This window comes from Patagioenas fasciata, chromosome 3, assembly GCF_037038585.1.
Source record: "Patagioenas fasciata isolate bPatFas1 chromosome 3, bPatFas1.hap1, whole genome shotgun sequence".
NCBI lineage: Eukaryota > Metazoa > Chordata > Aves > Columbiformes > Columbidae > Patagioenas > Patagioenas fasciata.
In genome coordinates this window covers 105702759-105718934 of record NC_092522.1, presented here as the reverse complement: position 1 = coordinate 105718934, position 16176 = coordinate 105702759, and the positions used below count along the sequence as shown (strand labels likewise).

Sequence of the window (16176 nt, the reverse complement as noted above, 5' to 3'; positions counted from 1 at the left end):
GGGTGCAGAGAAGCTTCTGGAATGCCTACAGTCAGGTCTGATCAGCCAGTATAAAAACGGGACTCTCGTCGAGACTCCGCCCATTGTCGCCGGTCTCTCGGAGCACGAGGAAGATCCTGCTGCCGAGACTCCGCCTCCCCAGGATGGAGACCCCGCTTGCCTGGCCGCCACGGGTGTGAGTAAAACCCCTCGCAGGATTGCGAGTGTATTTATCCTTTCCGTGCACATATGCACGTGTAACTTCCCGTGCTTAATACAAGCACGTATAAAATTATTTCCTCGCACAATCGCGAGTGGAACTTTATTTCCTCGCACAATTGCGAGTGTATTATAAATTTATCCTCGCACAATCGCGAGTGTATTATAAATTTATCCTCGCACAATCGCGAGTGTATTTTCCTCCCATGCTTCCACATAAGCACGTGTAGTATTCCGTGCACATTCGCATGTGTAAGTAAATGAACCCTCGCAGAATTGCGAGTGTATTATAAATTTACCCTCGCGGAATCGTGAGCGTACACTTTACCTTTATCTCTTTAAGAATAATCCCGCACCGTGTTCAGGCAAGTGTGTACTCCTCTGGGACTCGGGGGTGGTTCCGGCATTGTTTTGGGTGAAGCCACGTGCATGCACTCTGTGGACCGCCAGTTGTACCAGTTGCTGCCCCTTAATAATTTTCCTCAACTGATACCCGAACCTATATTTAAGTCACATTTGGATTGCTAAAACCCTGTTTAATAAAAGTTGTTTTGGACTCTGTTGTCCCTTAAATTAGCCTCGGGATGCCTCCGTGACAATGCTACAAACTCCTTTAGGGTAGTTGTAGACAGCGATAAGGTCTCCCCTCAACCTTCTTTTCTCCAGGCTGAACAGCCCCAGTTCCCTCGGCCACTCCTCATCAAACTTGTGCTCCAGGGCCCTCAGCAGCTTCGTTGCCTCCTCTGCACTCTCTCTAGCACCTCAATGTCTTTATTTTGATGAGGAGCCCAAAACTGAACACAGGATTCCAGGTGGGGTTTCACCAGTGCTGAGTACAGTGGCACAATCACTTCTCTAGTCCTGTTGGCCACACTGTTCCTCATACAAGCCAGGATGCCGTTGGTCTTTTTGGCCACCTGGGCACACTGCTGGCTCAAGTTCAGCTGGCTGTCAGTCAGTAACCACAGATCCTTTTCTGCCAAGAGATCCTTTTCTGCAAGTTCATTTGACTGAAAGTATTTGTAAACACATTTTCGCAGAAGAGAGTATTTGCAACATATATTCATAAGAAACCATAAAGAGTATACTGAGAAAAACCAGACTACAGAGTCTCACCATCACTTTTTTTTTTTTAACCAAATGGATCAAAATGTCTCATTTTCATTCTGTTTTACACAGAAAATAGTTTATGTGAAATAAAATCCTTATTTCTTGACATGCGGATCTTATTTCAGCAGTTGAAATTTTTTTTTTTTTTCAGTTTGTTTGATCTGTCAGAGACCTATAATTGGAGTATTACAGACAAACCTGAAATGTCACTTTTGGCTCTGCTTCTTTCCTCAAGTTATTTGGTCTTTGGGATAAACAGTTAAGGACAGTTCCTTAGTGGGACTTGTACTCTGATCAAGCCAATGGGAGGTAAATTGAGTATTTTTCATAAATACCATACAAACTGGTTAAACAGGCTACGGAAAAGATTTATGGACAGTTCTCAAGTTATAGTATTAGAAAGCCATTAATCAAATTTAATCACCATCTGAACAGAAAAACAAATAGATACAGTATAATCTCAAAGCTAAAAATTGTCATGAAGGCACAAGAGGAAAGGTACTAAAGTAACAAAAGTAAATACAATATCTCCAGTGGACCAATTAGTAACAACAGCTGAATTAAAGTGAATGGGAGGAAAACAAAATTTTTCCAGAATATTAAGACTAATGTACTTCAGAAAAAATGGAGAATTTACAAGTGAAGTAACTTCACTTCCTATTGAGCTGTACTTTGTGTTCTTAAAAAGTAAGAGAGTGACTGGATATATATGAAAAAGCAGGTAAGTGATTGTTAGCACTGTGAGAAACAACATGGTAAAATGAATGAGTTTCTTCCCAGATTGAAATTATAACTGCAGTGTTGGAGGTAATATTAACCTGCTCACCAAGACTACAGCAATGAAAATAAGCCTTCTTCACACTTAGTGAACTCTAATTTTAAACCTCCATGTGTTCATGATAATTCGTTCGCACTACACTGCGACACTTTTAGTGACATAATTAAATCTTTTATCTATTTAACAGATAAGAGCCCAATATTGTTCATTTTTTGCCCACAACATGGACAAGAAGACTGAGGGCACCCACACAATCCCTTTAATGCATAATGAGTTTGTATCATAGTGGCACTCAAAGGTCCCATTGAAGTTTCAGAAGTTTAACACACTGGATAGATTTTTCGTGGATTTATCATGTAAATTAAAAAGTAAAGTTAAAACTATTACTCATTGAATTATACAGAAGTTTCCCATGAACACTTTAGATAATCCTTATCCATCAATCATGTAAACACAAGCTAGTTTACTGGTTGAAAGTATTTTAATACTTTTTTTTTTCAAGTTTTAATGTATTTTATAGTTTGTTTTTGTTTGTTTTTTTGTTTGTTTGTTTGTTTTTTTTATGTGGCTAAACGCATCTAGATTCCTTTTTAATTTGAGAATACATCAAAGAAAATACGATTTATAAAAGCAAGCTTATTTCCATTGTCCTGGGGGTAGGAACACAAAATTATTTAATCATATGACACACTTCAACCTAAAAAGTTTCTACCCATTGGCTAAGCCTTCATAAATGATTGGTTTTAACCTACTTCATCTGGGAGGCAAAACATATACCTTTTAAATATCTTCACTGCAGGTCAACATGACAGTCTTTTTCTCACATTAGAATACGCACAGATGGAACTTTTCTGTTCATAATTTCTGTATTTACTTTTAACACTTATACACTTACACAAACCATGGAACAAAGTGGTGAGGGCTGAGCAACTTTAATTTGAGGCAACTCAATGAATTCGCTTCCTGAGTAGTTAGCCTATACAAGCTTCCATCTCAGTCAAAAACATTTTCCAACCTTAGAAAAGAAAGCCTTGAGCCTACTGATGAATTCCATCAATAAAAGGAGGATTGAAGGTTATATAGACTTGCAGTATTGAATAGTTAGCATTACGACAGCACTTAAAAATTTTAAGAGCACTTCAGTTTTGAAGATTGAAATGCTCATAATAATGTGAAGTGCTCTCATAATTTTAAATCACTCTGTACTGCAGATCCCTGAATTCTTATTACTGCTAAATTTCAGCTGCTCATTTATTATAATCAACATGTTGTTTTAGAAAAGTGTTGCACTGCCTTTTTCACCAAGGCTCGAAACCTCATTCTAAATGTACAGTGAAATTAGCTGGGCCTTATGAATGAAGTCCTTAAAAATGCAAAAACAACAGACCAACAAACCAAGCCACTCAAGAACCTTGATAAAAACTTATTTTATCAGCTGAACTACAACCACAGAGAAGTTGTTTCATATAATTTTGTCATACATTTTTTAAAATACGGAAATTAAATAAACTAGAACACAGTTGAACTGTTGGTAGCATTCTCCTTTCACTTCTTAGTACAAATACTTTTGGGACCAATCTACTGTCAAGTAGTTAATTAATGGAAACTGAGAAATGACAGTGAGATATGCACAGAAGCATGGTAAGAACCACAGCTTACAGAGAAACCATGTAAAATACTGCTAGAAATCTGTTCTTTTTCTCCATACCTAAACACAGAATCAAAGAATCATTAAGGCTGATAGGCACCTTTTGAGATCAAGTGATCAAATCTCTCTTAAACAGCAGGACTTGTGAATTGGAGTCCAGTGAAAGGCAATGAAGACGATGAAGGGACTAGAGCTTTTTTCATATGACGAGACCTTCAGTGAGCTGGGACTGTTTTGACTGGAGAAGAGAAGGCTCAGAGGGGGGTCTTGTCAATGTATATAAATGCCTAGTGAATTTGAATTAAGATGACAGACACTCTTCTCAGTAGTGCCTACTGACAGGAAAAGAGGCAATGGGCACAAACTGAAACACAGGAGATGTCATCTAAAAATCAGGAAATGCTTTGTCACTGGGAGGGTAACCAAGCACTGATAAATTTTGCCCAGAGAGGTTGTGGAGTCTCCATTCCTGGAGGTTTTCAAAAGCTATCTGAACATGGTCCTAAGCAACTGGCTTTAGGTGTCTGTGCTTGAACAGGGGCACTGGGCAAGATGACCTCCAGAGGTCCCTTCCAACCTCAACCATTCTGGGATTCCAGATGAAAGCACCAGGTCCCATAGGCCACCTTTCATTGCCATGTGAGCTATTCATCCACATTTCTGTGATCCCAGTGAGGTCAAAGCATTGTAACTGCACATAGACTTCTCATTCCTCTTGGCTGTTCCCCAAGACTGCATGCCTGGATTACACTTTACATAACAATAACACCAAAACTTTAGCTTAACCTCAGTTCTTCAATATGTGTGCTTCAGACACTACTTTTTTAGAACATTTAATCCTCAAACACTGCTTCTTGCTCATAGTACTTAGCTGGGGGCTACCAGTGGATCAATAATAAGGTAAAAAATAGCTGTAATTGCATCCTTGAATCTAAGAGGGGGTATATCTTTAAAAAGACTCCAGCAAACTCGACCTTAGCATAGTAGGCAAAGAGAGGTCCATGGACATTGCAAACTCCTCCGTCCACTGAGATCTAAAGGAAGGCACTGACCTTCTATGCTAGCCATTCACCAGTGGCCTGGGTGGCTGTACCTGCACTCATTTTCTTGAGTTGTCAGAAGGCAAATGAAGCTCTGAAAAGCATATTTGATTTGGTCTGGGGTAATGATCACTTGGCACAGTAGCACTGACAGTAAGCAATTTCTGTTTCCTCTTTTGAAATATAAAATTTACCTTATATTTGGAGCTGCCTTGCACTTGTGCTAGTGCAGTGTCCTCATATATAACCTGTCTTTGTTGCACTGAACACCAGCAAACTCATCTCTTTAAGCTAGTCTAAAGGTAGGTTTTTGTCTTTGGATCTGGAGTGGTAATTATATGTGACCACGGCTGAACAGGTAAAGGAATAAAGTGTAAGAAAAGATAAGAAACACCTACAAAGAAGGATTTTTTGTTTTTAATGTTGGTTTTGCTTTTGTTGTTATTATTATTATATTTTAAAATATGAAACTCTGAATGGCTAACACAATCCCTTTTTAGTTTTATCCCAGAAAGAGCTGACCCTGAGGATTTGCATTTACATCTCCTATAGTGAGAGCGCAGTAGGTGCTTCTGGCAACATTCAGTGTTGGGAAGGTCATACTGTTGGTGCACCTGCCCAGCAGGATGCCAAGTGCTGCTGCGTTAGTGCAGTCCCCCACTGGGCCTTTGCTGATCTCACATGGCCTCATTTAAGGTTTCATCTGAGGAATGAGGTCTCACTTGAGGGATATGCTCACACAGTTCTAAACCACAGTTGGAAAAACGGATATACATCACAACACTGAAGACGCTTGTTTGTTTGGAAGATGGTACTTTTTTTACTGGAGAGTTGTCATCTTGTGTTTTCTTTGTGCAATCCTACATGTCATAACCAAAGTATCCACAGACACAGGAAACAAGAAATGTGCCACCAATGAGATTCAGTTTACTTATGATTTTGTGGCGTTCAGCACTGAATATGCAAGATTTGAACACTCTAAACTTTCTGTGCTTGCCTTGGGCACTTTGGCAAAGGAGTTATCCATCCATTTGAGTTTGGATTGCCAGTTTTCAAGGAGCTTTTGACAGATTTAGGCGCCCATTCTCCAGAGCGGGTATTGTTCAGCATTAGTGGGAAACGACACTCTCCACTTAAACCTTAATGCCCAATACAGCTTCCACCTATGTTGAAAAGTTGAAAAACAAGAAAATGCATAATTTGTGATAGCCCTAAAAGTGTTAACACTTTTGAAATGTGATAGGTGGAACTTAGTTAAGGTTCAGTTGCTGAATTTAGACATGAACTAGGCAAAACTGAAACAGATTTGATACCCCTTCATATTCAGCTGGGAAATATTGAGTGGTTTATATATGGTAGGAATGAAAAAGGAAAGGCTTACTTCTGTGTCTGTATTATTTATTCAATACCTTCATTTACTTTACATAATTTGGCTGTTTGTTTATGTTCATGACTGTGTAGAGGTTTTTTACACATTAACAGCTCTTCAATAAATGTCAATTTTATGATTTTTACAGCATTGTAAAACAGAGAAGAGAAAGTTTTAATGGACAGTAGGTTCACAGGCATTACCAACACATGTTCTTCCATCTTCTGCCGGCTTCCAAGGATCAGTAGAGACATTTGTAGCTGCCTTTAGTGTTAATGCATTTAGCAGAAGGAGAGCATGGTGGATTAATTTCATTTTCACATTCATTGATGTCTGTAAAATGAATATACATTGATCAATAATCATTGCAAATTACGCAGATGGATTACTGCCTTCTCATATACATATTCTACAGCTATTTGTAAATGTAAAGTATTGTACACTTTAAATGACACATAGATACTGTTAAAGATCCTCATTGTTGTGGTTCAAAGCACGAAAGTTGGGTTTTGTTTGGTTTGGTTTTGGTTTTGGTTTGGTTTGTTTGTTTTTAAACTGGAAATGATGAAAAAAGAAAATGTTGTTTTGGTAATCCATCAAAAGGTAGAAATGGCAATTGGCTATAATTTAAAAAATGCAAACTGTAAACTTGAGAGCTCTTCTTGGATATGTTTATGTCCTAAGATTTCCTTTGTAAACTCTTCCATATTGTGCTCCATAAAGGTGGTGAAAATAATAACACCAACAAAGTTCTATATACTTCTAGGCATGATTTTGAGGATCCAAGGATTCATGTTAGCTTTAGATACAAACTTTGCAATCTGTGATATCACTGCAAAAAATGATTGTTTCTAGTTGCAATATATATTCTGTGAAATGACAATGTCCTGACAGAATGAAAAGCAGATGAACCATTATCCATTGGAAAATGGACATAAACATATTGTTCCTGAGGCCATTCAAGACCTTTAGCTCTCACATGCTGATTATGTGATGAAATGAGAGTTGGTGTGGAGTGCAGGAAAGAAAATACTCAATGAGGGAATAAATTGAGTTTTTTTCATATTTCTGTATTTTTCTTCTTTCTGTGCAATATTTACTTACAGGACTTGATTCAGTTGCCCAAAGAGAAATGTTAAGCAGTTTTAGATAGTTTCCCATTGGCCCTGTCTAATATATGTCATCTTGTTCAGTGTCTCTGACCCATGGCCATGGGAAGCACTGCAAGCCCGTAAGTGGGCAACTAGCTGAGCCTTCTCTTTTTGGTTATACTCCTTTCTTTTCTGCCGCTGCCATAATGTTTGATCTGCTACTGCAAGCTAAGTAGCTCTTTTTGATCAGTATTGCAAACTGACCCTGCCGGCATGATTTACTGATTTCAGCATTGTCACTCAGACCACTTGGGGAAGTCTGCCATTGAAAATAGGAACAAGTCTGATCTTTTCTTAAATTTTAATAGAAGGTAGTAGCTTTTTCCAAAGCTAGCCATCAGCTGAGATGGTCAAAAGATTAATCATGCAGGCAATAATCTTAAACATCAGAACCCTTAAGGAACACTAAGTCTCATCACACCCCTCTGAAGGAGGAAAATGGCCTGTTGTTCAGAATGAAGATTGCTGAACAAGTATTACTCCCTTGAAGACTATGTTTTGGGTTAACTCCCACTGGCTCAGCATTGTCTGTGGAGGAAAAGCTGCACAGTCTTTGCCTGCACTGTAATACAAATGTGCTATTTCAGTTTCTGTACATGCATAGTCATGCTATCTGTTAACTAGCTAACACTTTTTTCCACCTCTAAATAGTGCATGTCAGATCTTACCAGTCTACCCTACCACTCAAAGACAGCAATACCTGATTAGAGCAATGTAATCAGTTATGTATCAAGAGTAAGATAACACTTAATATAAAGGAAGGTAGCATAGTCTAGCACTAAATGACTTCCTGAATAAATAGAAATTATTTCTGTTAAAGCCAAAGTTACTAAGCAGGAATAAACAGCTCTCAGATTCCTATGTTTTTGCCAGCAGGCCTCTCTGTCTTTTCCAGGGTGGCATATAATTTTGAAACCATCTGCAGAAATGCTAAGTTCTGTCCTCCTCATTATATTGCTTGACTTACTCCTAATTTGCTGAACGTTTAAAAGAATCGGAATGCATTGCACAGACATACACAGAACAAAGTGCTTTCTACTGTAAAACTCAAGTAGCATCTGCATAAGTGGTTTTTGATGGTTTTCTTTTAATAAAAGCATTGCATTGCTTATTTAATATATACAACAGCTTGTTTTCCTGTAGCAGATATACAGCCTTCTGTTTACATTACTGAACATATTAAAAGAAACTAGGACAAGGAACGATACATTCATATAAGTTATTTATTCAATTTGCTGCCAGAACATGAATCTATTGAAAAGATTTTATTATAGTTCATTTAACAGCTTTATTTCTTTATATGGTATTTATGTGGGTGGAATTCAGTGGATAAATAGGATTTGAATAAAGGAAAGAGCTGCAAATTTCATTTGACTTTTTCCATATCAGGTATACAATTAGAATGAATAGCTTTCTATTCTGCTGTCACACTGATAAGGAGACTTTATTGCGGATCAGCTGCAGCACTTGCATTCAAATTAATTTGCCGCCATCCATAATGTATTTCTAAATATGGCCTTTTCAGGTTTCATTTTCTCTTATGTTCTTATAAAACTGAGCACTTTGAGTATGTGTATATATATATAATGTATTATATATACACACACACACCCCTGTATAAACACACACATTTCAAATGTGAACAGAGAGAATTCATACTTTATAGCTGCAAAGAGAGAAGGTCTTCTAATGAAATATTTGCTACTTTTTTTTTTTTTCTACCTAGCCTATTCTATTGAACAGTAAAAATAAGGCAATGGTAAAAGAATGATTAAAATAACAGAAAAGTATTCCCTTGAAAATGTGCATGAAATATCAAAAGGCGATATCTTTTTACTGATTTTTCACCTGCTCTACTTTTGTACCTGCAGAAGTAATTAATTTCTGGCAAATCTTTTCAGAGCTATTTGGGAGAGGGAGCTTGGAACTGAAGTTATAATTAATATTCTTGATTTTACTTATTCGCTTCACAGTATTTTTTCTTTGTCACTTTTGCTTAACTTATTAGGATGATACAAGAACTACTGGTGCCGAGCTCATTTTGTATCTAGAGCATCCATTGAAACAATGCTAGGAAAATGCCAACTGTCTGTCTTGCTGCTGAATGTAGGAGGACGGAATATACAATTCTGATTTGCTGCTTTTTGATTGTTAATAGACTCAATTTTGGCTTAATTAGGTAATTTTTAGTGACATTTTCCAGTCATCAACTTGATTGCTGACTGGGACTGAGATAGTTACTCTGGTGTAATGAGAGTTTCACATTATCATGTTGTTGTATTTATAAACCCAGAAGGTTCATTACAAGAGAACATAGGAAGGAGTTCACTTCTGATGAGCTGTGCTGGACTTCAGCTTTTAGAAAATTCAGAAACAACAAAAACTCCAGATACCTATACAAATGGGAGCCTCAAAGTTCCATCCTTTACTTGTGCAGGTTAATTGCTCTTCTCCTTGTAACTGAAATCCATATTGACACGAATAAATCACTGTAGATTTTCCAAATTCTGAACAGTATACAAAATCACCATTTTCCACACTCGTTGGTGTTCCACATATTTCCTCTACAAACAAAAAGATTGTATTACAAGCTCTTAAAAAATTGTCACCTTACCCTCACATATGGACAGTATTGTCCATTACTTCTATAAATTAACTTCAGTGAAATTACATGTTTTAAACGTGATCAAGAATTAAATTGTTCATTTCTGGACAAGAATTTATATGGAATACCTCATGTTTGACTTATAATCCCAGTAAAATTTGCCTTAACTTCTAACAGTATGTTCTCCAGAGTTCTTAGTTAATATTTTCTACCTAAGAACTCCTGCCCCAATTGCCATAATGTCTGGGAATCTCATGAGTCATTCATGTTATCACAGTAAAGTTGGCAAACACTATCTTTTTTACAGGTGAAGATGGGAAAGTAAAGAGAGACCTACATCTCATTTCTAACTTACTAAACCTGTATGGCAAACCAGGAATGCAAGATCTGCCATAACCAAGGTTCATACAGCAGATCACTCTTCCCCATCAAAAAAGACTGGTAATTAGCAGATTACCTTCCTGATAGAATTCTTGCCAAGCTTCTAAATTCATTTCAGGTATATTGTCACAATGCTTAAAATCCTGTGGAAACTTCCCAAGTTGAAAGGCATCTGCTGGCACTTCAGAAATCCCTGTATTGTCACAAATCACGCGGGACAATGAGTGTTTTTTGAGTTCCTGCTTTTGAGCTTCCGTGAAAACATTATCATTTTCCCACCAAAATCTGGAAAGATCAACAGAAATATTTTGAAAAGACCAAATTCAAAGAGCTGATATTTCTTACTTTCACAGTACCCTATGTAAATGACCCAAAACAAGAGTTACAGCAAAATGCAAGTGAAAACAACAATAACAAAAGTAAACACCATGATCTGCAGACTTACATACCCAACTTGAAAGTAATGAAAAATCTAGTGTGAATCTGACATACTGGTTAGCCCAGATGGTCTGTTAAAGTCACATAGATAAAATTATTAATTCTTCACACATGCAGAATTGCTTTTCCTTGATGACACATGGTCACAAAAAGTGTTACAATCCTGAGAGAAAAACTTGGAACTAATTTGTTTGAACTGAATGCTTAATCTTATACACATTGGCATTCACTGTGCACGCATAAATTGTTTTAAGTATAAATCACAGGAAAATTACAGGAGTAACCCTAAGATTTTTCCCAATATCATAGTTTTTGAATTCTGCTTGCCATTACAGAATGGTTGCTGTGAAACAGGTATTGCTGAATGCTTCTCTGTTTAACATGGAGTTCTTAATTTGCTAAGAAAGCTGTAGCAATGCAGATTAATTATAGCAGAAAATTGTAAGACAGTTATCGTGCTTTTGATCATACAAAAAGGTAAACTGAGAGGACTCGCTGGAACCAAGAGGAGCTGTTTTTTCCATTTTGTCAGAATGGGAGTGCAGTTGCAGAACAAAATAACTAGTTGTTGCTACAAAGATGTATTTATCACATGATACATATATTATATGTTATATATGCGTGTGCATACATATGTATTTAGAGACAGAAAGGGAAAGAAAACACTGAGGAAAACAGAAAAGATAAAAATTTAGTACATAGAGATGTTCTGAACGACAAAAAACGTTTCTGGAGAGTTTGATATTAATAGCACATCTGCATTAATACACTAAACAGTCTTTAGGACTGCTAAACTGCTAAGATAGTTCCCTCTGGTACTCAGGTCAATTTGGGTTTTCCGAAATGCTAAGGCAGGATTTGTGGTAATATGTCCTAGGACCATTAGCAGTAGAGTATGGATGTAGTCACATTGTATGAATTGACCTCAGGTTTAGTGGAGGACTTGAGCATCTATAACACTGGGGGAACAAGGCTGGGGTGTGTAGAAAGTTCTGTGGGTTTTGTGTTTACATTTTTCTGACTGAAAAGGAACAGCGATGTTGGCTGTGGACCCTGTGCAAACCTGGCATGTGTGCAGAGTGTCTGGGCTTTTATGAGCCCTCTGAAATGCCACCATACAAATGAGAAGTCTGATAGTCCTCTTTGGGTCCTGGGGAACATGAGGGCTGCTGGTGTGCCCTAGTGGGGCTTTTCAAGGTAAATTGGACCTTGCTTCCAACAGGAGAGTGCTCAGAAGCCCAAAGCCACTCATAGCCATAAAACTCAGTTAAGTAAGGTAAGTGCATGTGAAGTTTTGGAGAACTGGCTTTAGGTATAGGCAAATAATAACTTACAGCAGGGCAATTTGGGGACAAACCTATTCCACTTTGCCTGTGTTGGAGGAGGAGGTAATCTACAGGACCAGGGAAGAGGTGAATGTCCCATACATTAGCAGCACTGTGACAAGAAGTACAGGAGACATGGAGGGGTTGGAGAGAGAGAAAAAAACAATGCCTTGCTTCTACACCTCACCTACAGACTGTGTCCAAACTGCTCAGAGCATCACGGAACCTCACTGACCATTTGAACATTCCCAGGTCCCTTCCCATAACCGAAGCCATCACAGACTTTGTTTCATGCAGCTCTCCTACACATTTCATTTTGTCATTACGTGTAGTGTCATTACAAAATTCAGTTTTATCTACACTTCCGAGAAGGCTTGATCAGATAATTTTTTTTAATCTACCCAGCAGACATGTTCACTCTAACAGTTTTGCTCCAACAGATCTGTATCAGGTGACCAAAATTATACAGGTGAATATTAGAGCATTAGAGTAAAAATGAAAAAACAAAAAAATGAGGCACAAGTCCCCCTATGCAAAGAGCAACAAAGACAGCTTCAGAATTTTTTTTCCAACTATTACAAATCCTGAGATCACAAATAGATTCAGAGTAGGAAGAAACAGAAATAGAAAGGAAAGTTTGATAGAACAGAAACAATTTGTTCCAGGTGATTTGTCTGAGGTTAAGACAGCGCCCAAGTTTAGTACATTAGAAAAAGAAATCCCTTCTTGTTTTGTAAGATTACTGACAAAAGATTTTAAGTCTATCAGGATGCCATTCAGTCATTCAAAAATTCCACTTAGTCCTGGTTTCTGAACTTAAATGATTATGTTACAAGAGATGTTTTGGAATCCGTATTTACTGACGCATCAATTAGAGTATCCAGTAAGCATGCAGTGTTCCTAGTGTAGATATAGATAATACCCAATATTCTATCTAACAAGGCACTGAAACGAATGTGAGAATTTTGTCTTCTTATACTTACTGTGTGAAAACTATAACATGTTGTCTCATACTTCTAACTTCTCTTAGATAGTATAGTATTAATGACAGAATACCATTTCACATTTAAGTTAGCTGACATAAAATTTGTGGAAGAAACTTGGGGAATTTTTTTATTACTGGAACTCTCTTTTTCTCAATTTGAAGTTAAAGTTAAATTATGCTTAAGTTTAATACTAGTAGTATCATAAGACACCGAATAATAAATACTATCGTAAAGTACTGAATAATCGAAACAAGGATGGAATGACCTTGATAGTTTATCCTTACCCAGATAGGGTCACATATGCCTGTACTATTCAGAAGATTTTCAACTGCATTTTTAACACAACTGAGTGGAATGTTTGTTGTCTGTATATTTGTGCTAATGAGACACCACCTTTACGATTAACATTGCTTTTTCCTGTGAGCTAATTAATTAACATTTTTTAAAGTTCAGACTTAAATTCTGCCTCAGATACTTATTTATATAATGGTTTCTTTCCACAACAGTGACTTATGAGAGGAGCTTAAAGGTGAGTGCAAGGATTAGATGTACTTAAAACACCACAGCTAGAATGGTGTGAGCAGTTTAAAATCAGTCTTCTCATGAGATTCAAAAATACTGCCACAAGTACCTGATGGAAATGAAACAAAAGGTTGGCTTTATAATTTCTTCAGGAGCAGAAGCAAGATACTAAGTTAAACTGCATCTTGCACCCCTTTGTGACCTGAAGCTGCATTTCTCTTGCCTACCTGGAGTGAAGGGCTGAAATGCCACAAGACCATGATGGTGGTTGTGCAGGGCTCGGTGAAGGGACATCCTGTGCTGTGTCCAATGAGGTAGTTCTGGGAGTACTCTTCAGTCCCAGTTCACATAAGACCAGGTGTATGATACTTTAATTATCCCCTTTAGGAAACTTGAATTACAGCTCTCTGCATATCCCTTCTGACTTCGCTGTGGTTGCCATGGAAAATGTTGTGGTTCTTGCAGTTAAGGACTCTGAGGCCAGTGCAGCCTTCGGGAACTGGGCAGCTAAAGCCTGCACAGTGCTGCATCCATCCACACAGAAGTCACCCCTGGCACAACTAAGTGCTGGTGACACCTTGCATTTCCACCAGAAGTGCAAAGCTGGGCATCTCAACAACAATCTCCATGCCATCTGGAACTGACAGTATATACAGACCAAAGAAGAACAAGCAAATGCTCACCCAACAAAACTGATGAGTTAAGATAAAAATGTGGAAGTGGCAGGGAGTAATTTGTTTAAAACATGTTTAAGTGTCATGTGTTCTTGTGTTCTGGGAAGTTTCCTCACATATCTGTAAAATCTCCATTGCTTCTACTTTTTCTGTAACCAATGATTCAACAGCATGAATAATCTCACCTGTCACCATCCCGTAGTGCTTTCATTTGCTTTCCAATTATACATGCAAACAGGGGACCGGTTCTAGCACCTGGCAGAAAGTCTTCTACCAGACCACCAAGCCAAACATCAATATTGCTAGGATTATGGTACAATTCCATTATTTTTTCAGTGATGTTACGATTGGTTATTACTGTATTCAGGTCAGTTAGGGTTTCCAATTTTGGTAAACTACAAAATTCTCGCCAGTCATTATAACCTGTAAATATTATGTTAAAAAAAAAGGTTAGATTTGACCATATTTGAACATACAAACTTAGTAAATGTATAAACAATGCATTCTGACAACCCTAATCATAGTCATAGGCAGTTATGTCTAAAAACAGGCCTATTGTTATTAGTTAAATTGATCAGGGAAATGATGGCAGGATCTGAAACTACAGGTCTTGCAGTTACTACACTACTTTCATGAAGGAAAACAAAGGTTTAAAACAATTCTCCCATATTTAAGCAACGAAAACATGATAATTGATAACAGATAATAGGAACATGCACTGTGTCTTGAGATTTCCAGACTAGGAATACAAGAGTCAGGTGAAGAGTGAGCAAGAAGTAACACGAATAAAGTCAGTAGCTAAAGCACTTTACAAAGAAGAGTGTCCTAGGGCACACAGAAACTGTCTGTCTGGAAAATATATTTCTTTTACATTTCTTACATCATTTTGGAATTAAATACCCCATCTCCCAGTAAAACTTTAATTTCTGGTTTGGGAGACCAAGCCTCCATTTTTACCCTTGTATGGCTGAGAACTTTATACTCCAGGCAAGAGTCAGACTTAATTGTTACTGTCCAGGGCAAACGACTTGCATATTCCTAGCTGTCGAGTGGAGAGATTGGTCACCCAGAGACATAATGCCCTTTGACAAGGTCAGTCCTACGTCCATGTGTGGGACATTGGGCTCAGAACATAAAATGCCAGTCAGGTGTGTCTCTTATTGATGAAGACAAGTGATCTGAGCAGGCAGGGAGTCCTTTAGAAATGAAAAATAAAGAGGCCCTGTCTGCCATGCTGAAGGTTGCTACCTCTGTTCTCAGAAGCTATGGCATCCTTGTAAGAGGTTTTTTACACAGGACTGGGAACATACTGTGTATTTTAACATCTGAGGCAATCAAATTGAACTAAGGTCCAGCATGGTCTTCCTCTAAGCCAGTGCACCCATGGTCTGATGGGCTCAAATTCTTCGACTATAAGTTCAATCTTACTCTGGGTTGACTGCAGTGAGAAATCTAGTGCAAAAAACAGGCACAAATGTGTGATATTTCTCATAATGAGGTGTACATCTAACTAAGCCATCTACAGCACTCCTGGAGACATCTCAACACCTTCCGTGGTCCATAGAGATAATGAGGTTGAGTCTAAGTTGACCTGTCCCACAGGTTGGGGGAATCCTGCCAATGGCAAGGAGCTGTTGTGGCAGAAACCGCACTCGTCTGGAGGTGGTTCCATCAAGAATGAGCCTCAGGCACCTACACTGAGTACTCCCAGATCCACTCACTAGCACTGTGCTTCCAGATTCCAGACTTAACAGCTTATTTTAATTTCAAATGCTGGGGAATATGTTGTTTTCACAAAGTTAAACATATTCCCAACTTACATTTTTAAAGAAAGTTAAGTTACTTTTCTCATTACCAAAGCTATTATTTAAAACCTTTCAAGAACATCCCAAATATAAGCAGTTATAGTTCAGTTACCAGTTCGAAGAAAATCCACAGAAAATCAATAGAC

General features: G+C 37.9%; 1 protein-coding gene across 1 annotated transcript in view; it reads right to left on the bottom strand.

The window, feature by feature from the left end:
- Positions 1 to 6215: 6215 nt before the first annotated feature.
- TPO (thyroid peroxidase) overlaps positions 6216 to 16176 on the bottom strand; it is a 42271-nt gene continuing 32310 nt past the window's right edge. The window contains exons 10-13 of the mRNA XM_065834059.2: positions 14411 to 14648; positions 10357 to 10565; positions 9688 to 9858; positions 6216 to 6476 (exon numbers count right to left, since the gene is read on the bottom strand). Coding sequence (XP_065690131.2) covers positions 6385 to 6476; positions 9688 to 9858; positions 10357 to 10565; positions 14411 to 14648 — 710 coding nt within the window. The 3' untranslated portion in view covers positions 6216 to 6384. The remainder of the gene's footprint in view (positions 6477 to 9687; positions 9859 to 10356; positions 10566 to 14410; positions 14649 to 16176) is intronic.